Source organism: Notamacropus eugenii, chromosome 2 (assembly GCF_028372415.1).
Source record: "Notamacropus eugenii isolate mMacEug1 chromosome 2, mMacEug1.pri_v2, whole genome shotgun sequence".
Lineage (NCBI taxonomy): Eukaryota > Metazoa > Chordata > Mammalia > Diprotodontia > Macropodidae > Notamacropus > Notamacropus eugenii.
The window spans coordinates 396,120,385-396,144,246 of record NC_092873.1 but is presented as its reverse complement, the minus strand read 5'-3'; the positions used below and the strand labels follow the sequence as shown (position 1 = coordinate 396,144,246).

General features: G+C 36.1%; 1 protein-coding gene across 1 annotated transcript in view; it reads right to left on the bottom strand.

The window, feature by feature from the left end:
* EDARADD (EDAR associated via death domain) overlaps positions 1-23,862 on the bottom strand; it is an 82,978-nt gene that overhangs the window by 39,259 nt on the left and 19,857 nt on the right. Inside the window, 2 exon segments of the mRNA XM_072647550.1 lie at positions 11,517-11,575; positions 16,898-16,937. Coding sequence (XP_072503651.1) covers positions 11,517-11,575; positions 16,898-16,937 — 99 coding nt within the window.

The following is a 23,862-nucleotide window of genomic DNA, read 5'->3' as shown; positions in this document are numbered from 1 at the left end:
ACTGTTCCATGATCAACTATGACAGACTTAGCTTTTCTCAGTCATACAATGATCCAAAATAATTCCAAAAGACTCATGATAGAAAATGCTATCCACATCCAGAGAAAGAATTATGTAGTTGGAATGCAGATGGAAGCATACTATTTTCTTTTTGTTTGTTTGTTTTCTTTCTCATGGTTTTCCCCTTTTGTTGTGATTTTTTTAAACAACATGATTAATATGGAAATATGCTTAATATGATTGTACATGTACAACCTATATCAGATTGCTTGATGCTTTGGGCAGGGGGAGAGGAGAGAAGGAGGAAGGAAGAAAAATTTTAAATTCAAAATCTTACAAAAATGAATGTTGAATACTATCTTTACATGTAATTGGAAAAAATAAAATACTATTAAGTGGGAAAAAGAAGAAGATGTAGTTAGGAGGACAGGTTGAACCAAGATTAAAACAGATAGGAGAAATTTACCCTGGGGGCAAAACAATTTTGGGAGAAATGAGAAATAGATTTTCAAGATTTCAAAAAGAGAAAAGAACATAGATTACAAATGAGTAGGGAATTAAACACGAATGGTATCATTTTCAAAGCTGTGACTAAGAGGATATCAGCAACTAACAACTTCTGTGCTTACTTTTTTTTTTTTAACTTTCTAGGGACTTTTATATAAATGGGAAATTTGCATTTTAATGTCACATTTACTTTTAATACATTTCAATCCAAGAAAAAAGAAAACTGAGACAGAGTCATGAATATAAGGTTATTGATACAGGTTAAAACTATAGTTTTAAAACTTCTAAACTTCAGTAGCTTAAAACTTAAAAGCACCCACACTTTTGGGACATATTGTATTAAACTTTGCCTTATTATATACATTTGTGGTTGTATGATAACAAGTAACTTGAAGGTAGATTGAATCCATCAAATGATTAAATGTCACAGGAAAAAAGATTATTAGAGTTCTAAAGTAAGTATATTTGTTTAACCTCAAAATCTCAAACATTAGAACTTGACCTTGTTTAAAAAATGTTTAGTTAAACACTAAGCCAGCTAAATAATTATCTTGAAAGGTTTAAACACAAATAACATAGAAAGTACTTCCCCTTTAAATTCAATCTTACATACATGGAATGCTAGAGGAAAAAAGAGACATTTTTTTGAGTAACACGTACAATTAAATACTGTAAACTATAAAGGACCACCTAGGACCCCATTAAAAAGAATCTGATGAATTTTTAAAAAACTCTCCATTCCACAAAAGACATTGATATTGGATTACTGCATATAAAGATAGCTTTTGTACACTAATTTTTTTCTTAACCAAAAACCTGAGGATTCACCTCTTCTCAGTTTAAAAAATAAAAGCCTTTCAACCAATGTGATTTATAATCTTCTTGGAATACAACGAAACAGGAATGAGAAGCAAAGACTGATTAACTGAACCTCATGCTCTAACCAAACTTTTGTTGTTCACTAATCTCATTCGTGTCTGACTCTTTGTGATCCCATTTGGGGTTTTCTTGGCAAAGATACTAGAGTAGTTTGCCATTTCCTTCTCCAGCTCATTTTACAGATGAGGAACTCAGGCAAGCTGGGTGACTTGCCTGGGGTCGTCACACAACTAGAAAGAAAGTGTCTGAGGCCAGATTTCAACCCATGAGAATGAGTCTTCCAAACGCCAGGTCTACACCACTTAGCTAGCTACCCATTGAATACCTGCTCTTTAAAATATTTAATTTTCCCTGGAGTAAAATGGTCCATAATATACTTTACAAATGTGTGAGCTATTCCTTCCCTGAAATTATCATTATCAAGTTGTAACCAAATGTTATTGAATACTTCATTAAATCCCCTGGGTTGGGGCATGAATGATGATTTTGCTGCTACGTGCACCTTCTCATCTGCCGGTTTCTCCTTTGGAATTTACATCTTCCCTCTGGTGAGTGACGAGAGCAGCAGACACTTGACTTCCCTCTTCCCATATAGTCTCATGAACTTATGCCTACTTTTAAATGTATGTTAAAAACATACTTTATTAGCATATGTGAAATAAACAAGAAGGTTCTAGCAAACGATATTGTATAGCAGAGCATATCTTCACAATCACATACTAACTAAAGAAGGTAGAGAGAATCTGATGAACCATATAGCATTTTTAATGCTTTAAAGTTATTCTTTGAAAATGATTCATTTCTTTAATGCTAATATTTTCTTAATGATGTTATATGCCTACAAATCACAGCACAATACAAATTCCACAGAATGAAAATTATGGGTGAGCCAAAGGTTAGTGGAATGACAAATGGTGAGTAAGTAAGCCGCAGAACATTACCAATGATGACTGGTACACAAGATACATTCCAGGAAAAGCATAATCAGAAAAAGTAGATTTGTCTGGCAGGACCCATAAAGCTAGAATGAGCAATGAATGCTAATTAAGACAAAAAGTATTTATTCAGCTAGGACAGGTATTGAAGGTATATCAAAGAAGGTATCAGAATACTACTTAGGGTGGACAGGACAAATTTAATAAATGATGGAGAAAAATCAGATTTGCTGTTTACCTCTGTTCTTTCGTTTAAGGATAATAACCTTCAGACTAGAAAGTTTAGAATAAGAGTACTTAACAGAACTGAAAACCAAGATAATTGAGGAGATGGCTATATGAGCATCTAGATGCTCTCAATGAGTTCAAGTTACAAAGTTTGGATGAGCTGCATCTAATAACAGTGAAAGAACCTACAGATAAACTTTTTTTTGAGATTTTCTAAAAATCATGGAGAATAACAGCTGACATTAATAGTATGTTTTAAGGTTTGCAAAGTGTTTTACATTTGGTCTTCACAATGACTTTTCAAGGCAGGTGCTATTATTATTCCCATTTTACAGGTAGGGAAACTGAGGACCAGAGGATCAGAGAGGATCAAGAAGTTCAGTATCAACTCAAAATTTTATTAAAAAATGAATGTTAAAAATTGCCTTTAGGGGCAGAGTCAAGAAGGTGAAGTAGAAAGATGCACATATTTTAGGTCTTCCCCCACAGCCCATAAAATACCTGTAAAGAAAGACTCTCAACAAATTCTAGAGCAGCAGAAGTCATAGAACGAGGCAGTGGAGGAGATTTTCAGCCCAGGATGATATGGAAGGCTGACAGGAAAGGTCTGTTGCACCAGGACACAGAGTAGTGCCCAGTCCAGCCTTGGCGCCACAGGCACTGGTAGGAGCAGGCTTGGGGGCAGAATCCCCAGCAGCAGCAGCGGAAGTTCACATATACCTCAACCTACATCGATGACAAGGGAGCGCAGGGTCCCCCCCTAGCTCCAGCCCCAGTGGTAGGAACAGCAGCAGCTGGTGGCAGTGGCTATGGTGGCCACAGTCAACATCCATTGTTGGATAAAGCCCCTGGGGGAATTGAGCAGCTGATCTAAATCACAGCCAAAAGCACAGCCAGGGAGTAAACTCCTCTCCATTGATTGTGCCATCCTGGAGGAACTGAGACCTTACAGGTCCCCAGAGTATAACCTACTCTTGACAAAGGACTCAAAAGTCAACTAACTGGTTGGGAAAATGCCCAAAAAAGGGGAAAAAAATAAGACTCTGGAAGGTTACTTTCTTGGTGAACAGGTATTCTCTCCCATTCTTTCAAATGAGGAGGAACAATGTTTATCATCGGGGAAGACATAAAAGCCAAGGCTTCTGCTTCCAAAACCTCCCAAGTAAATATGCAATTGTCCCAGGCCATGGAAGAGCTCAAAAAAGATTTTGAAAATCAAGTAAGAGAGGTGGAGGAAAAATTGGGAAGAGAAATGAGAGTGATGCAAGAAATCATGAAAAGCGAGTCAATAGCTTGCTAAAGGAGACCCAAAAAGATGCTGAAGAAAATAACACTTTTAAAAATAGGCTAACTCAATTGGAAAAAGAGGTCCAAAAAGCCAATGAGAAGAATAATGCTTTAAAAAGCAGAATTAGCCAAATGGAAAAGGAGGATCAAAAGCTCACTGAAGAAAATAGTTTTTTAAAAATTAGAATGGAACAGATGAAAGCTAACGACTTTACAAGAAACCAAGACATCACAAAACAAAACTAAAAGAATGAAAAAATGGAAGATAATGTGAAATATCTCATTGGAAGAACAACTGACCTGGAAAATAGATCCAGGAGAGACAATGTAAAAATTATGGGACTACCTGAAAACCATGATCAAAAAAAGAGCCTAGACATCATCTTTCATGAAATTATCAAGGAAAACTGCCCTGAGATTCTAGAACCAGAGGGCTCAATAAATATTGAAAGAATCCAGCAATCACCTCCTGAAAGAGATTCAAAAAGAGAAACTCCTAGGAATATTGTAGCCAAATTCCAGAGTTCCCAGGTCAAGGAGAAAATATTGCAAGCAGCTAGAAAGAAACAATTCAAATATTGTGAAAATACAATCAGGATAACACAAGACCTAGCAGCTTCAACATTAAGGGATCAAAGGGCTTGGAATATGATATTCCAGAAGTCAAAAGAACTAAGGTTAAAACTAAGAATCACCTACCCAGCAAAACTGAGTATAATACTTCAGGGGGAAAAATAGTCATTCAATGAAATAGAGGACTTTCAAGCATTCTTGATGAAAAGACCAGAGCTGAAAAGGAAATTTGACTTTCAAACACAAGAATCAAGAGAAGCACGAAAAGGTCAACAGGAAAGAGAAATCATAAGGGACTTACTAAAGTTGAATTGTTTACATTCCTACATGGAAAGACAATATTTGTAACTCTTGAAACTTTTCAGTATCTAGGTAGTTAGAGGGATTACACACACACACACACACACACACACACACACACACAGAGAGAGAGAGAGAGAGAGAGAGAGAGAGAGAGAGAGAGAGAGAGAGGAGAGAGCACAGGGTGAGTTGAATAGGAAGGGATCATATCTAAAAAAATAAAATTAAAGGGTAAGAGAGGACTATGTTGGGAAGTGAAAGGGAGAATTGGAATGGGGCAAATTATCTCAAAGCTTTTCCAATGGAGGGGAAAAGGGGGAAAGTGAGAGAGAAAAAGAGAAGCTTACTCTTATCACATTTGGCTCAAGGAAGGAATAACGTGCACACTCAATTTGGTATGAAAAGCTATCTTATACTACAGGAAAGTAGGGGAGAAGGGGATAAACAAGTTGGGAGGATGATGGAAGGGAGGGCAAATGGGAGGAGGGAGCAATTAGAAGTAAACACTCTTGGGGAGGTACAAGGTCAAAAGAGAGAATAGAAGAAATGGGGGGCAGGATAGGATGGAGGGAAATACAGTTAGTCTTACACAACATGACCGTCATGGAAGTCATTTGCAAAACTTACACATAGCTAAAAGATTACCTTCGGCAAGAAGACTTTCCCCATTCCCTGTAATGCTAATGCCTCCTCTCTGAGATTATCTCCAATTTATTTTATATGTTACATATATGCACAAATATAGAAATATCTACATATTTCTATATGTACATGTGTATGTATTTTGAATATGCATATATGTACACATACATATATACATATATGTGTGTATATATGTATATATATATGTGTATCTTGTTTGTATATAGTTGCTTCCATGCTCTCCCTCACTAGACAATGAGGTCTTTGAGGGTAGGGACTGTTTTTGTCCTTCTTTGTTTAGCATAGAGCCTGGCACATTGTAAGTGCTCAACAAATCCATGTTGACTTGATATGACTTAGGTAAGACTCGGTCAAAAACAGATTACCACACAAACATGATTTACTTTTTGACAGAGTTAATAAATTGGTAGCTAGTAGGAATGTCAAAGTCATCACATACCCAGATTTTAGTAAACATTACAGATAATTTGTCATTATATCCTCACAGACAAGACAGACAAGATTTCTTAGGGGTAGATCTAAGCTCTTTCATTTAGGTTCAAAGGCTCAACTGCACAAATGCAAGTTGAACAAGGCATGACACATCAACGCAGACTGCAAGCTCAATATGAGTCAACAATTTTACATGGCAGCCAAAAAACCCAAAAGCAACCTCCATAGATTTCAACTGTCTAGAATGCAGGAGCTAACAATCCTGCTTTGTGTGCTCTGTCCTGACCAGGCCATATCTTGAGTATGTGTTTGGCCCTAGAAATCACTTGAGAGGGAAGTTGTTGATAAACTTGAGTTGGATTCACAGAAGGGCATTGTGGATGATAAAGGAACTGGAGGCCATGCCATAGGAGGATCAGGGGAAGGAAATCGAGGTAATTATTTTGGAGAAAAAAGAGATTTTAAGGGGGAATGTGACGAGTGCCTTTAAATATTCGAAAATTCCTGCTGTGAAATAGATTTTATTTGTCTTGGTTTTAGAGGACAAAATTAGTAGTAATAGGTAGAAGTTGCAAAGAGGTAGAATATAGCTTGATTTTAGGAAAAACCTTCTATAATTAGAGCTGTCTAATGGTGGAATAGGTTATTGTAGGAGATAGTGAATTCTTTTCTCACCAGGGGTTTTCAAGCAAAGATTGCATTATCTCTTTTCAGGATTGTGACAGTGCAGCTTAATCTGTATTGTTATTGTTGTTTTTTCTATTTTGATAACTGCATTTCAATATAATTGACTTCCTCCATAATCCCATGTATTTTACATTATGCATTTCACAAATTATTCTGAGAAGTGGTCCATGGACTTGGCAAAAGAAAATGCTAAGAAGATTTGTTGCAGAGGAATTCCTGTTCAGAAACAGGCTGACTTCTGAAGTCCCTTTCAACTCTGTCACTGAATTTTAATTTATCAATTTTATTATGATATCAACCCTTCTACTAAAGTCCTACTTGTAGGCCTTTTTGCAGCGTGGAAATGACCCTGGATTTTCAAAAGTTATGAAGGCAGAGCCCAGAGCTATGATTCTTGGCAGGTACCACTAAGTAGGAAAAGTTTCAAGTGTTGGTCCCATGATAAACTATTTGTCTGTCTTCTTTCTAATCTAGACTAAGTTCAAAGACTTTCAAGGCTGGCCATCAGTTCAAGATTTATTTCAGCCACAGAAGCTTACAAATGCTCTTTACTCAAGGTTTGAATAGGTTCTGATCTTTACAATGATCTTTACAATCCTCTAGGATAAAAGATCTTTGAAGAGCTTAAGTATTAAGTTTTCAGTTTTAGACACACAGATTCCAGGCCAAGGTATTCTGATGGAGGAGGACACAATAATTACAAAGCGTCATGAAAAGGATAGAAATAAATGTTTTTTTCTCTAATATTGTCATTTAGGGATTTTATAGTTTGAAGCAAAAACATTTTGAAAAATTACATTTTTGGGGAAAGGATCTGAAGATACTATGAAAAGAGTCTGCACTTTGGATATATGATAATCATGATATAGGTTTTTGTTGTCTAAGACCTTGAATTGTATTCAGGTAGAGAACTCGCAGCAACTGACCTGGAACTTAACAGTATTAAGAGATTTGTCTGGGGGAGCTAAGAAATAAATGACTTGACCATGGTCATACAGTTAATACTGATAATATTTCATATAAATTTTGGACTTTAATAAGGGCCAAAGCTTGAATTAAGAAGAGTCTGGACCTAATAGTCTCTTTTGTTATCTTAAGTAAACTCAGAGAAAGTCTCAGTGAAGCAAATGGGACTGACTTACCAGTCAGTCCCAAATGGTAACTTCCTTACCAGACCCTTTTCCTGGCATATTAGTGATATGGAAAAACACAGATGTGCTGAGTTGTAATTTCACCTTTGTCAACTCTGTTAAGATACCCTTTCTTTTATGAGCAACTTCAAGGATCTATTTATGATAGGAGGCCTGTCACCAGAGTGGTAGGATTTTCTCCATATCATGTCAGAGAGACATATGCTACACAGAGGAAATTCACACAGCTTGGGATCATAAAACTCAATTGACACTACTTTGTTAATTGTCTTGTCTTACTAAATTTATGATTTGTTCAACTAAGAGAGCTCCTTTCTCGTGGCAAAATGTATTTAAACCAGAAGATTTCTGTACTGGATAGTCAGATAATCTCTGGTTCCATAATATTATGTAACCGTTACTTTATGGGGAATTGTTTAATTAATTAAATCATAAAATGTATGCATTTAGCCTGTTGCCTCTTCTTTAACCAAGTTTTCAGGTCAACAATACATATCTGAAGAACACAGGTCTTTCTGATTTCAAGGACCAATCAATATCCAAAAAGTCATATAGTCTCTCAATAACGATCGCAGGTGATACCATTACTTTATAGGGTCCCCACAACAAACTCTGGTGAGGTAGGTGCTTCTAATACTGTTTTCCCTATTTTGTAGATGAGGACACTGAAGCTCACAGAGTTGACCTGCCTACAGTCACGTGGTTGGTAAGTACTGGAGTTGGGAGTGAGCTTAATTTCCTTTAACTTGGAACAGAATTCCCCATCTATCAGTTTGAAATTTCCCTTCAAAATTAATCTGAATTAATAATATTTATTAAACAGCAACCTAAATCCATCACTCTGCTATGAAGCTAAATTCAAGCAAGGTATGGTACCAACATTTTTTGGATGCTATCTAACATTTACGAGGCAGCCAAGTGGCTCAGTAGACTGAGCGCTGGTCCTAGATCAGGCCTCAGCTACTGACTAGCTGTAAGACTCTGTCACTTAACCTCTATTTGCCTTAATCCACTAGAGAAGGAAATGGCAAAAGACTCCAATAACTTTAACAAGAAAATCCCATAGACAGTATGGTCCACAATGTCACAGAGTAATAACTCAATAACAACAAACCTAAAATTTAAAGTTTGTCTATTATCAAAACTACCCCTTGGTTTAGGTCAAACTTTTCCTAGTAAAGTGAGCTTCCTTACTAATCTACATTTTCAAAATAAAAACAACAACTCACATTTTTATAGTGTGTCAAGGTTTACAAAACACTTTACTTTGCAAATAAAATGTCAGTTCCTTAAGGACAGGGACTGTTTAATTACTTCTTTTGTTCCCAGTATCTATCACAATGCTTGACACTTGGTAATTGAGAGCTTGCTTAAAATGAAAAAAGCAATAAATTTGAGATAATGGCATTGGATGAAGTTTTTAAAAAATGTTTTATTTTTATTTTTATGCCATATTATGTTGTTCATTTTACATAGACAGGGAAAGTTTAAGAAAGAAGAGAAAAGGCCACATAGACAGGGAGATGTGGTCCGAAGATTCCAGAGGATAGAGAGCATTAATTGCAGTAGGTTTAATTGTAAATGGGATACAATGTCCTATTCCACAACTAATGTACAGTTTCATTTTATTACCAAGGTGCTTTACCTGCCCGAGAATATCACAATTTAATAATAAAAGATTTATTACAGACTAATTTTTAAAAGCAAGACTAAACAAACCTACAAATTTGTCTTGTTAAAAATTTACTTCATGTTTATGGAAGGTGCAGGACAGAACCAGCATACCTTGAGGCTAGACATGCTTTTGGAAATATTTAATACTCTAAATATAGTTTTAGCACATGCTAGTCATTGCACAATTTTGCTAATGAGTTTTAAGTTACTGAAATGGACAATACTAAAAATGTGATGAGGTGCTAAGAGACCAATGTAAACATCCCTAAACCAATTAATTCCTCCCCATTTCACAAGGTTATAGTATAGAAGAATGGTTTCATTTCATAAAACATCTCCTTCACCAAATTGAAATTCTAGGACCTTCTAAGAACTTTTGAAAATAAAAAAGTATTTACTGCCCAATAGAGGGCAAATAGGTGGTGCAATGGATAGAGCATCAGGCCTGAGGTCAGGAAGACTCCTCTTTGTGAGTTCAAACCCAGTTTCAGACACTTTCTAGCTATGTGACCCTGGGCAAATCATTCAATCCTGCGTGCCTCAGCTTCCTTATCTCTAAAATGAGCTGGAGAAGGAAATGGCAAATCACGCCAGTATCTCTGCCAGGAAAACCTCAAATGTGGTCATCAAGAATTGAACACAACTGAAAAACAACTCAAAAACAAAATAACAAAGAGTGCCTTATGGTAAAAAGTTCTATAAGCTGAGTCATGTGCAACCAACGCAAAAAGAACCAAAACCAGCCAAAAAATCCAAAACCTCAACTTGAGATTTTGCTTCCTCGTTTGATAACAAATGTAGATGTTTCTTTGAAAAACAAACTACACTAAAAAGACAGAATCTATCCTTGAGATCTGATTTTGCACAGAATGATACAACAAGCGAGAAAATAACTTTAAAATCACATTCTCTGGTTTACAAATTTCTGAGTATCAGATTTTTTCCCCCAAAATGAGTATTTGGAAATGTTTGCCCCAATGGCATTTTGATTCACAAAAGGAATGAACTCTTGCCATTAAATATGTCTTACTTGAGCTTCCTTTAACTCTACACTCACATTTTTTTTCTCTATGACTAGACCCAAGATTTCAACTGTTGGGGAAACTCCTGTTTAAGAACCTTCATCTACCAATTCAGACAAGTATTAGGTTCTACAACTGATCATCTTAAAGAGATGCCCACAAGCACAGAGAAATGAAATGCTTTGCCCAGGGTCATGTACCCAGTCTGTGTTGGAGGTGAAAGTGGAACTCTAGTTCTCCAGATTCTGAGGCCAACAAGCTAGCCTAGTACTCCAGGTGGGCCCACTAATTAAAAAAAAACCCTTAAATTATCTTTAATTTCCTCTATTGCCATTCTTGGCTTTTAATTCTTCATGTACCACCTGGTTATTTTCCTAATCATATTGAAACTGATTCCTAGAATACAGTACTGTAAATAATCACAACGATTTTTACTAGACCAAAAACAAAACACCACTATACTTTTCCTTTCCCATCACACCAAGTGGAAAATCTATCATTTCTAGCTTATAGAGCATAAATCCTTTACCCTCATCAGGTAGACAGACATGTATTTCAAAATTGAGATTATGAATAAAAAAATACCAAAATGACTAAAAGAAAGGCAAATCATAGAGACGACTGGTTTTACTGGGATGCAATACAATAACATTCCAAAATAACAATTCCAATATATTTTACATAATTGCACATATATAATCTATATCAAATTGTTTACCTTTTTAGGGAACAGGGAGAGAAGAGGGAGGAGAGAGAAGAAGGGAGAAAATTTAGAATTCAATTTTTAAAAAATGAATGTTAAAAATTGTCTTTACATCTAATTGGAAAAAATTTACAAAAACTATTTTAAAAAAATTTTATTCCACTAATTTTTATTTAGAAAGTCTGTTTTCCATCTGTTCATTGCCTCTGATGAAAACTGTCATAAAAATTTTGGTTTGTTTAAATGCACCTTCTTCTAATATAATCGAACTTATTTTGCTTCAGGAATTCTTACTCTTTAATTCCTTTATTGGTTTTCCAAGTGTTCATTTCTATTTTCTCTTATATTTGAACCAACGGACCATTTCTGTATTTAGCTCACAATTATTTTTAAAGGAGGCCAAAAGGGGAGAAAAAATCAAAACTATAAGAGTAGACAATGTTCCAAAAAATATTGTTTAAAGTATTTTCCTTACCTGATGTATTATGTCAGAACTTGGTGGCATTTTCAGTGTAATTGAATTATATTCCTCAGCTAAGAAAGACAAGACACAAAACTTGATATAAAGGAATACCAAAAGAACTGACACACATTTATCCCTTCTACAAATGGCACTCTCAGTGACTTTGGTCATTTGCTTGCCAAATGCTGTTTGAACAAGTAGCACTAGGTCCCCAATCAGCATCTTACTGTTTGTGTTACAAATTAGACAGTACATTCAGATTTGGCTTCTTTAGGACTCACCCCTAAAGGATCAAAACGAACTAGTTTCTATTATGTGGTTTCCTTCTGAACACTTAAAAGACAGAAAGGAATGAGGGAGGGGGAGGGGGGAAAAAGGAGGGGGTTAATTTATAACGTCTTCCAAAAATGGCTTCAAGTTGAAATGTTCATTATTGGGCTTCTTCCACCCATGATTCCATTTCACAGCTTCCAACCTGTGATAAGAGTCCCATTGTGTATGTGTCATAACATCAATTAAATATTAGAATGAGGTTCAGCCAGCTTTTTAGCTTGAATCATATAACTTAAAGACAATCTTTTCCTTCTATATCACCCAAATGAGGTTGAGTCGTACATCCTCAAACTATTTTTAATTTTTAAAAAAGCTAGGAAGTTCAAAGCAGATTTGTTAATTCTTTATACTTAAAATTTTCAAAGGCTTTACCTTTCACATTTAAAGTCAGAACCTTATTAATTAAAAAAAATAAGCTAGGATAGGAATTGTGATTTTTGTTCTTTCCCCTATTCCTGTTGACTTTTGAACCATTCTAACAGGAAGCATGGATCTTAGCATCTCCTTACACTTCACTTCAGAAGGTTCTAGATATTGGACATAAATCCTCATTCTCATAACAGTTGACACTGTCATTTCAACAAATCCACAGTATTTTCTGTTTGTTTTCCTGAATTTCTAGGTCAATATTTATAACAACTTGAGTTTGGCAGCTTTTATTTAAATAAGGTGTTTGAAGTAGTTTGAACATACATTTGAACATAGGTCCCTGGTTGTTCCTCTCTCTGACTTTCCTCCCCTCTCCAAAACTAAAGAACAAACAGGGAGGAGTGGCTCAAATGTGATTTCCTATTACACTGTTCAACCTTTTGCTATTATTCTAATCAATCTGTTTGACCTAAAATGAAAGAAGTCGAAGTCTGTGTGAGAAGGGGTGTTCATGGAAAGAGTATGAGTGAAAGGGTGCTCATCCTAAGACTGGACCAGTTGCTATGAAGTTGGTGAGCAAGGATTATTATCAGATGCAAATGTAGACTACAGAGTACATCACATTTGTAATGTAGACATCATTTGGGGGAGGCTAGGTGTGGTAGTGGATAAAGGAGTGTTTACTATGTTTTTTTAGAGCCTAAGGAAAAATCAAAAGATTAAGATCTACACAGGTGTGATTTTCTAGTATTTTTAAAAAATACTATTACCACAAACAGTATTATGGATATTGGAGAAATGAACTTGGAACCATGAAGGCATAAATTTAAATCCAGCCTTTGGACACTTTCTAGCTATTCAACCCTAAGTCACTTAAATTTCCTCAGTCTCAGTTTCATCCTCTGTAAAATGGGGATGAAAATAACAGTACCTACCTTCCAGGGTCATTGTGAGGTTAAATACGCTATAAATTCATTCAGAGACCTGGCACCAAAACAAAGTTTTAGTGAATGCTATAAAAATATAGCAGGGGTGTAGCTGGGCAATAATTTATTAGGGCAAGTAGAGGTCATAAAATGTTCAATAACATGGTTGTGTATAGCTGAAGGGAGCACTTAACTATGTACTTCCATAGTGGTGGGATTACGATACTCAAAAAGGGAGGCTTCTGCAACAAAATGGGATCTACTGTCTCAGGAAGTTTGAAAATCAGCCATTCCCATGAGATGCCGATGAAAGTATCCTATACATTAATCCTCTGAGCTTTTGTTCCAAACTTCAGTATGGTCCCCATACAAAGTTTTCATGTACTTTATGGAAAAGTTTAGCAGATCAGATAAGTCTAAGTGCTGCCACAAGAGAAATGTCAGCTTAATGTCACTCAAATGTCAATCAATGGCAGTGACACAATTGCAAAGAACCTTTGCATCTCATCAGCGATGTTGATCACTGCAAGTCCATCAGGTCTATTTTTGACATATAAAGTAAAACAATATTAACATGAAGCCCTCTAATTTGGGCTGGGCTACAGACTACCTTTGTATTATCTATGGAAACAGGCTTTGTTAATAAATTAGCTAAAATTACATAGGGTATGTTTAACCTACCTCTAACAGTAAACTTTTAAAGAAGTTTATTATTTTAACTATATACAAATACGTACAATTACAAATTACTCATCTATTAAATTAGGCAAGCCCAAAGAAATCTCTACTTTGTTAGAACTTCGTGTTTGTTAAGACTTGCCAGAGCTTGTGACCCACTGACACACTCTTTGAGAACACTGAGTCATCTCACCAAGGCATGGAAACATGTAAGGGTGAATTTAGTGAAGGTGAAAGTAATTAACCTTTGTTTTTTTTTTTTAAACCAAACTATTTTTTTTTAACTAATTCAGTTAGACCTTTTTTTCTACACCCCAATTATTTTGAATCAGCAAAATCTAATTTTAATTGTGAAGTAAAATTGACTCTTGTTGGTTTAATTTATACAATAAATACAGGAGACAATTTAAAACTTTTCACCTGATGCAAAACTGAAGCAGATTTTATTAACTTATAGAATTCTTTGCTTTTGAAAAGTAGCATTTTAAAAGATATAAATCATATAATCTCTTCAAATCAAGTAGGTAAGGGCAAGCACATGAACATCATTCTAATTTTAAATCATTTAAGATTTCACAAAATTCAAATTCTAGGAGATTCTGGAATTTTCATTTAACATAGTATTTACATGATAAACACCAAGCTTTCGCCTTCAAAACAGGAATTTGTATACGTAATATAATATCTTTAGAAGAGTTAAACCGTGATTTTGCATGATAAGGTCTATTCTCAGAGCTTTGGTTTTTTTCTTGGCCAATTCTGTTTTCAGTTTGTAGCATTGATGGTTGACTTTTGACGCATTACAATAAAATCTTTGATTATTTTCTGTTTCCATGTGCCTTGCTCTCTACCTCGATTTTCCTTTTTATAGCACTCCTTATTTACTTAAATTCATTAAGCCTCTAGACCTGTGGGGTTAACTCTGATAAGCCCAACTTTGTACTTTTAATTGCTTTGCTGAAATACTCATTGGGCTATCTAGTCCATCAGAGTCAGACTATCTCCTGGAAGATGGCTGGACCATAGCTACTATGGCATGGACCATCAAGGTGGTAGGGATGGGGTGGGGGAAGAGATGGGAAGACAATGAAACAGACATGAAAAATGGCTTTGTTAGTGAAAATTTTAAAACTTCTTTGAAATGGATCACACACATATATGATCACATTCTCTCTCTCTGTGGGTATATATATATATATATATATGTATATATTCTTTGAAATGAATCACACATATTTATACATGAGAGAGGGAGAGAGGTGTGATCATATACATGTGATTCATTCCAAAGAAGTTTTAAAATTATATAGTATGTAATTATATGTTTGTATGTGTGTGTATATATTATATACATATATATATGGAGACACAGAGAGAGAGAGACAGAAAGACAAAGAAATAAAAAAAGACAGAGAGAGAGAGAGAGAGAGAGAGAGAGGAGGGGGGCGTCACTCAGGACATTTAGCAGCTTTAGGTAAATAATTGTATCTTTGAATAGCAACTATTTTTTTCATGGAAAATTAAAGCTGGAAAGTATCTTAAAAATAATTTGGTTTAACACCCTTCTTTTGAGGTATTTTCAATTTTTCTTGAATATAAAATGGAGTTGTTTTTTTAAAAATGGTGGTGGTGGGAATCTCCAAGTAGTTTAGAAAATCTGATCTCTCCTGAAAAATTCTTTTAAATATAGTGGACAGAGTTTACCTTGGGCACTCTTAGACTTCCCTTTATGCCACTCTTTGTGCTCTCCCTGGTGCCCCATCTTTGAATTTCCCTCCAATTCAGGTACCCACAGCTTGCACGCTCTCTCTCTTCTCACTAGTATAAAAACCTGGCAATGTGTTTCCTTACCCTAAGTAAATAATGTCATATGTTTCTTTTCCCTGAGTTGTTGCTAAGATAGGGGCTGAGGAGGGCAATGGAAGTGGAGAATAAGAATGAATCTCTAATTATGGAAATTCTAACATCAGGGAATAAAATGTACAGACACGGTATCCCCAAAAGCCTTAGTGCTTAAATTGTACTAAGACTTTGGGGGATACTCTGTATACATTTTATGTTTTACTTTTATCAGATTGGAGGGGTAAGTTTCTCAGAGACATTTTATGTAGTTGACAACTGCTTTGCTTGTACTTATACTTTACCCAGAAGTTCTCCAAAGAGGTAGCTTTGAGATAATGTGCTGTATAAGAAAACTGTTGGGGAAACCCAAGTTTGGTGGGAATTCCCACTGTTTCCATGGTAGTGATAAAGCTAATAAAATTATCCACTTGGGTAATGTTGAGAGAGGAGAGAGAGATTTTCTACCTCTGCCATTTCTGTAGAAACTGCAGGTATCTGCAGCTGTATCTGACTGCAGGGAGTTAATCTGTCTCCTCCTTCTCTCCCTCTCCACCCCATTCCTCCCCCCAAGGAAGCTCTCAGATCGAAAGCAAAATTTCTGACTTGGCAGTGGTGTCAGGTTCAAATGTTCCATATACGTGTTCAGGCCTGTGGTCTCACAATCACCTGGCTTGCTTCAATGACAAAATCTAACTTTGCAAGCTGCCCTGCAGTGTAAGCAAGAGACAACTGGCCACGTGATTTCAGTGGTCTATGCCGTGTATTGGCACTGCAGGTCAAAAGGGCTCAGGTTCATTAGTTTTAAATGCACAAGTGGAACCCTTTATAATTTGGCACAAGCAGGTCATAGATGGAATGTCATTCAATTAAGGAATTTATTTAAGTTTTGATGAGACAAAATAAGAAATATTTTAGAGATTTTGATGATAAAATCCATTTTAGAGATATCTGTATAATAAGTCATATGCCAGATTGTTTATATAGAAACACATGCATGCACAGAATACACACACATATACATATACACACATGTACATATATGCATACATGTATGTATGCATATACATACACAGGCTGCTGCTTATCAAATGGGAGTTATAATTATTCATGATATATTTTATTGAATTCTGAAGAAAGGATAGTTTTTTGACTGATCTATAATTCAAAATAGCTTTTATCATTTAACCAAACTTAGTTAAATAAAAATAATTACATTAAAATTAAAATAATTACGATTGTACATACCTTTAGGGAGACCTGTATCTTGAACAGGATATTTTTCTGACTGTAAAACAACAACAATAAAAAAGAGGAAGCTGTTGTATCAATATCAAGATATTTGATAATCAGATCAGATAAAGGTAAATTGGAAAGCTTGGTAAGGGAAACAAATATTAAAATTATAACATTTTAAGCATTTTGCTTAAGGATTTACCAACTGCACTGGTTTAGTTAGTGCTATCAATTCTGTTTTATAGATGATGAAATGATTGCACATATATAACCTATATCAAATTGCTTACTATCTTGGGGAGAGAAGAGGGGAAAGAAGGAGGGAAGGATAGAATTTGGAACTCAAAACTAAAAAAAAAAGCTAAAAATTGTTTTAACACATAATTAGGGAAAATAAAATATTATTTTTTCAAAAGAAGAAATTAAGGCTCAGACAACCATGTGATCTGTCTAATGTGGCAAAGAGTTGATGCTGGTAGAACAAATGCTCCTAAGTTCCTAGCTTTGGCTCTGACCGCTAAACCAAACTTCTCTTCTATACAGTATTATTCTACATATCTTACTTCCTGTATTTTAAGTATCCCTATCTCATTTGAGAGGCACTTGCTTTCATATTAGATTGTAACTACACATTTATTCATTATACAAGGCAATACGGTGGTAAGTGGAAAGACTACACACAGGATGTGGAGTTGGAGGACCTAGATTTGAATTCTGCCTTTCATGCTGTGTGACCTCACATAAGTTACTTAGACTCCCTGGACCTCAGTTTTTTCATCTGCAAAATGAGGGAACTGGACTAGATGGCTTCTGAAGTCTCTTCTAGCTCCATATCTATAATATTACGATCCTAGTTTGAAGTGGACTGAATCTGGAGTAAAAGACTTCTGATCTTGGCTCTGTCACTTACTATTTGTATAACCATAGACGTACAAATGATTCTAGATTAATAAGGAGCCATTGGAATTTATTGTATTGGGGGTTGCCATAATCAGACTTGTACTTTAGGAAAATTATTTTGGGAGTTATAGGAAGCTTGGATTGGAGGTGGAAAAGAATTGAGACAGGGTGACATGGTGGTGATTGTGCGAGTTCAGAGGAAAGGACACATGGGAGAGAATTGTGGAGGTGGATTTAACAAGATTTGGCCAATGACTGAAAATGTGAGGTGAGAGTGAGAAGTCAGGATTGAAATGAAGGATATAAAACTAAGTGACTGGAAGGATCGTAGTATCCACAATAAAAGGGGACATTTTTTGTAGAGCGTATGTGGAAATGAGTTCTACTTTGGATGTGTTGAATTTAAAATGTTTATAGGACATTCAGTACAAAATGTCCATCAGGCAGTTGGTGATTCAGGGCTGGAGCTCAGAAGAGATACCAAGACCAGACATAACGTGGTCATCATCTGCATAAAGATGATAATTAAACTGGTTGGAGCTGGTGACAATATTAAGTGGGACAGTGTAAAGAGGAAAGATGAGGGCCTTGAGGAACACCCATAGTCAGGTGACATAGTACAGATGATAAATAAACAAAGGAGTGGTTAGATAGGTAGGAGGAAAACCAAAAAACAGTGAGATTTCCTCAGAGAAGAGAAAGTACCTAAGAGGAGATAGTCATCAATCAGTGTCACATGCTACAAAGGGTTCAGGAAGACAAAGACAAAAACAAAACAAAACAAACAAATAGACTATTAGGCTGGCGATTAAGAGATGAAATCAGAAGCCAGATTGAAAAGGATTGAGGAGAGGAGAGGGAATAGATATTAAATAATTTAACCTCTCTGAGATTTATCTTTCTCATGAGTAAAATGAAAGGTTTATACTAGATGGTCTCTAAGATCCTTCCCAGTTACAAATCTAGGGTGCTGTGACTTTCATGTCATGACTTCTGCATGCAATTTATTCTATATTGAACAAACATTTGGGTACCTACTATATATTTTTGTAGGAGTTTCTATCTAATTAGATAAAGACTTATAATCAGTTCATAATGATCAGTACCAGTGGAGGGGAGTTATAAAAATAATTATTAAAGAACTCATTTCCATAACAAGCCATATTTTTATAGTGCTTTAATAGTTATGAAGTATTTTCCTCACCACCGCCTTGTAAGGTGGATAGTGAGAATATTATAATCCTAACTGAAAAAATTGAGACTTGGATTGGTTAAGTGATTTGATCAAGGTCACACAAAAAGTAAATATAGGAGATGGAATTCAGACTGAAGTCTTCTGATTCTAGGACCTGTGCTCCTATATAACCACTACTCATTTCAAAGAGCAAATAATTTAAAAATCATTTATATTTACTTCTGGAGTAAATTTTTATGTTTATATTTGAAATTTACTTATCTTTCACATATTGGTTTACCATGGTCCAAAAATTCATCCCCTTGTGGTTAACCTCCTGGTGATTTGTCTGTCTCTGTTCCTAGCTAGGTCAGTCTTTCAGTCTTCAGATACTATAAATGAAACCTTTCTAGCATAAGAAAAGTTGCCAAAGTTTAGGCTCTCTTGGGTAGCCTTCAAGAACCCATCATCATCTTCAAAACATCATCAAGCAAAAGATTCAACTAGAGGAAGGCACGTGGGATGGATCCTCCATGTGGGTGTTACAGAAGAACATGGACAAAAACTACACATAACAAGAAAGCACATGGATAGTTTGTAATTCACACCAAAAGATGAAGTGTCTACATTGATGAGATCCCACATCCACTGATGGATATTTGGAATCTAGTAGCTTGGGGATTTAAGATACTGTAGAATAAAGAATTGTGACATACTTGGAAGGGGCTAAATATCTACTTGGCTTCCCTATCACAGTCTCTCTCCCAGAAATGCTCACCATTGTTTCAATTCCCTGTTCTTTACTCCATAACTGGAATGGAAAACATTCTTCCTCAGACTATACTTAAGCCTCAGCAGAGCTGCCCTTCCTTCTCTGAACTCTTCATGTGTCCAGCTTACATACCTTCCCTTAATACTTGCTGAAATGAAGGCATTAAATAAATGTTTTTTTCTTTATAAAGGTCTTTCCTCATAGCTAAGTCTTGATAGGGGAAGGGAGGTAGTGACCTCACCTCCTACTCCCACCTCCACTCTTCTCTTCTAATTCTAGCTAAATTGGAAAGTAACATGAGTCAGTTATTGAAAATGCTAACAGACTGGGGAAAAATAAAGCAACAAGGGTTTTAAGAGCAAAAATCTGTAAAAGAAATCTATTGGCCTTTTGACTAAAATGAACTATAATTTTTTCCTCTTTCTAACTTCCCTACCTCTGCAGGGCGCATTGCTGTTTTACAGCCATTCTTGACTCTTCCCTCTTTTTCAACCCTCCAATCACCTGACAAGTCTTATTGACTCTACGTCTATAATACCCCTTATTTCTCTCCTCTTCTTCCTCAGGTAGAAGGAGCCACCACCTTAATTTAGGTCCTCATACCTCTCACACTGACAAATGCAACAGCTTCTTAATTAACAGCTTCCTGGCCTCCAGTCTCTCCCACCTTCAATCCATTCCCCATAAGGCTGCCAAATTGATCTTCTAAAACCACAGGCCTGACCATGTCACTCCCATGCTCAAGGAATTCCAATGACTTCCTCTTGTCTCTAGAATAAAATGTAATTCCTTCTTTTGGGCTTCTACAATCCTTTCAGAATCTACAGTCAACCCATTTCTCCAGGGATCCTGCACAATCAGCTTTTTTCCTGAATGACGTGTTCCATTTAAACTGGCCTGTTTACTGTTTCAAGATGGTGTCATGGATCTAGAGCTAGAAAGGCCATCTAGTCCAGCCCTATCAAATCACAGGTAAGCTCTAAGATAGACAGGGAAACTGAGGTTCAGAAGGGTGAGGGAGAAATAAGTGACAGACAGGATTTGAACCCAAATCTTCTGACTCCAAGGCTTGTGCTCTTTCCATTGTCCTATGCAGCCTCTCTATATGAGAGAACACTTTCTATCTCTTTCCTTTGTAGTATCTCCCCATGCTGCAATGCACCCCCTACCTACCTCAACCTCATAGACTACCTACTTTTTTTCAAAGATCAGCTCAAGAGACATGTCCTGTAGGAAACCTATATTGATCCCACTTCTTCAACAATTACTAGGGATTTCCCCATAGAAATTACTTTTTATTCATTTTGTCTTTTATTTTCTATGAACGTGTTGTATCTTCTCCTCACCCTACACCCCAATCCCTACAGACTGTCCTTCTGGACCAGGAATGTTACATTTTTGTCTCCTTATTCCAAGTACCTAGCACTGTGCCTCACACATAGTAGCACTTAAAGTACACTTGTTGAATTGAACTTAATTTCTCTGGACCTCAGTTTCCACTTCTGTAAAATGAAGATAATAATACATGCAATAACTATGTTGCAAGATTGAGATGACTGAAAAAATACCTTATAAATCTTAAAATTCTGTGTAAATATCAGCCCTCATCATCATTATTGCTTTGTAATGGTTAAAGTTAGTCTAGTTTCATGATTTTCTCTACCAATGCTTGTTAGTCCCAGAGTAGGAATGAATTGTAGAGATTCTGCAGGAATGATGATTTTGCAGGTTGATGGATAAGGGGAGGTAAAAAAAACCCAAAAGCTTCTAAAGAATTATCTGGTGAATTATCAAAGTAGTCAAAGATGGTATTCAGGTGGGGTAGGGAGGTAAGGGAAGGCAGAATGGGTCAGCCAGATGGAGAGACTAGGGATGGGCTGAGGGGTGTAAAGTTGCAATAAAATCAGAGAGTTGGCATAGGATAGATAACATTGGGAGAGAGGCTTTGTTGGGAAACAGAATTTCAAAGTTGCAGCTACTGGTGATACAATTCCATGAGATGGTGACATCTACTATAAGGCAAACCCATGGAAATGAAATGGGGTGGGGACTGTGGTATATAAAGATTTTGTGGACCTCCAAACATAAAAAGTCATTGAGAGACAGTGGTAGAGGAATAATATGGAAGCAGGAAAGGAGCATAAGATAATGCTCATCCCACTTTCTGCACCTGAGAGTGAGGGGCACTAGGAGAATGAATGGCTTTTGATAGAGAAGGTGCAGAGGATTTAATGTCCTCAGAGGAAAGCCCATTTCAGTTAAAGGAGGGAGGTATAAGAAATGTTGGTTGAAATATCTGAAAATGCAGGAGTGTTTGCAGTAGATTAGTGTTAGGGCACAGTGAAGATAAACTGATTGGTAGCAATTTCGACAGAGATGGGAGTTTAGGGAAATGTTGTTAATGGTATGCCATTTTACCCTGCTGGTAGAATGACAGGATAATAGGGAATGAGGAGTTAGTACAACAGGAGGAATACTGACGGAACATGTTCCACAGGCAGGCCTTAATCATAAGGATACGTGATGAAGAGTTAGCACATATGAGAATTGTAATAAGGTCTTCTAATTTATAAATCTGATTGCAACAAATTCCACAGATTCTCTTGCTGGACTTGGATTTTTGTTTCCAACACTGACATCAGCTGGGACTTAAGGTTCTTTTGTTGTAATAAGAATAGGGATACAACCTATGATTTCATTATTAAATGGAACTCTGGACTAGTAAACTCTCTCTAATTTAGATTGGAATAATAATTAGTATTATAGCTAGCAATTATATAGTACTTTAAGGCTTGCAGAGTGCTTTTATATCTATTATGTCATTTGATCCACACCACAACCTTGTAACGTAGGAGATACTATTATGCTCATTTCATAGATGAGGAAACTAAAGTTGAGAGAGAGGTTAAGTGACTTGCCCAGGGTCATGCAGTTAAGTAAGTTTCTAAGGTAAGATCGGAACTCAAGTACTCCTGATTCCAAGTCTAGCAGTCTACCCATTGTGATACCTTTCTTGTGTTATTTGGATGTATCCAATCCATCGGGAACCATTTGGGGTTTTCTTGGCAAAGATACTAGAATGGTTTGCCATTTCCTTCTCCAGTTCATTTTACAGATGAGGGAACTGAGGCAAATGTGGTTAAATGACTGGCACAAGGTCATACAACTAGGGTCCAAAGCCAGATTTGAACTTAGATCTTTTTGACTCCAGGCATTCTATCCTCTGTGCCACCTCATTACCCAATAATGACACCTTTTGTGGTGGTTGAATCATCTGAGTTGTGTCTGACTTTCTATGACCCAATTTGGGGTATTCTTATAAAAATACTGGAGTGGTTTGCCATTTCCTTCTCCAGTTCATTTGACAAATGAGGAAACCAAGGCAAACAAAGTTAAGTAAATGACTTGTCTAGGGTCACACAGTTAGTAAGTGTATGAAGGCAGATTTGAACTTAGGAAGATGAGTTTTCCTGACTTCAGGCCTGGTGCTCTATGCACTGGGCCACTTACCTTTTGTAACACCTACCTGCGTCTTAGAGTCTCAGAGAGTTTTTCAGAGAACTGAGAGGTTAAATGTTTTGCACAGAATCATAGAGGTAGTACATTGCAGAGGCCTTTCTAGGTCCAAGACCAGTTCTCTATCCACATTTATTATAATAGCATTTTTTAAAGATCAGAAAGTTATATCTGTACAGATTTTAACCTTTTGGTTTTTTTTAACAAACCATTTAATCTAAATGGATTTTTTCTGTGACCTTTAAAAAGTATAAGCACATACATGTTTATTTAGAAAATAAGTTACTAGGAGCTCCAGCCAGATTTGGTGAGGCACAGTCTCAATCAACAAATGAATAAGATTTATTTATCACTTACTATGTGCTTAGCATTTAAGCATTATGGCAAATATAGAAGAAAAACGAGATCTAACAGAGTTAATAATCCATTAATTAACTGTGTGTGAATAATTTTAATCTAAAGGAGGGGAAGGTTAATTGGACTAAGGTGATTGAGGTAGAGTGAAAAGTGTTTATGGAAAAGGTGAGATTTGAATAGAGTCTAGAATTTTGATGGGCAGAGAAAAGGGAGGAGGGGATACCACAAAATATATGTAAACAGACAAGTAGAGAGGAA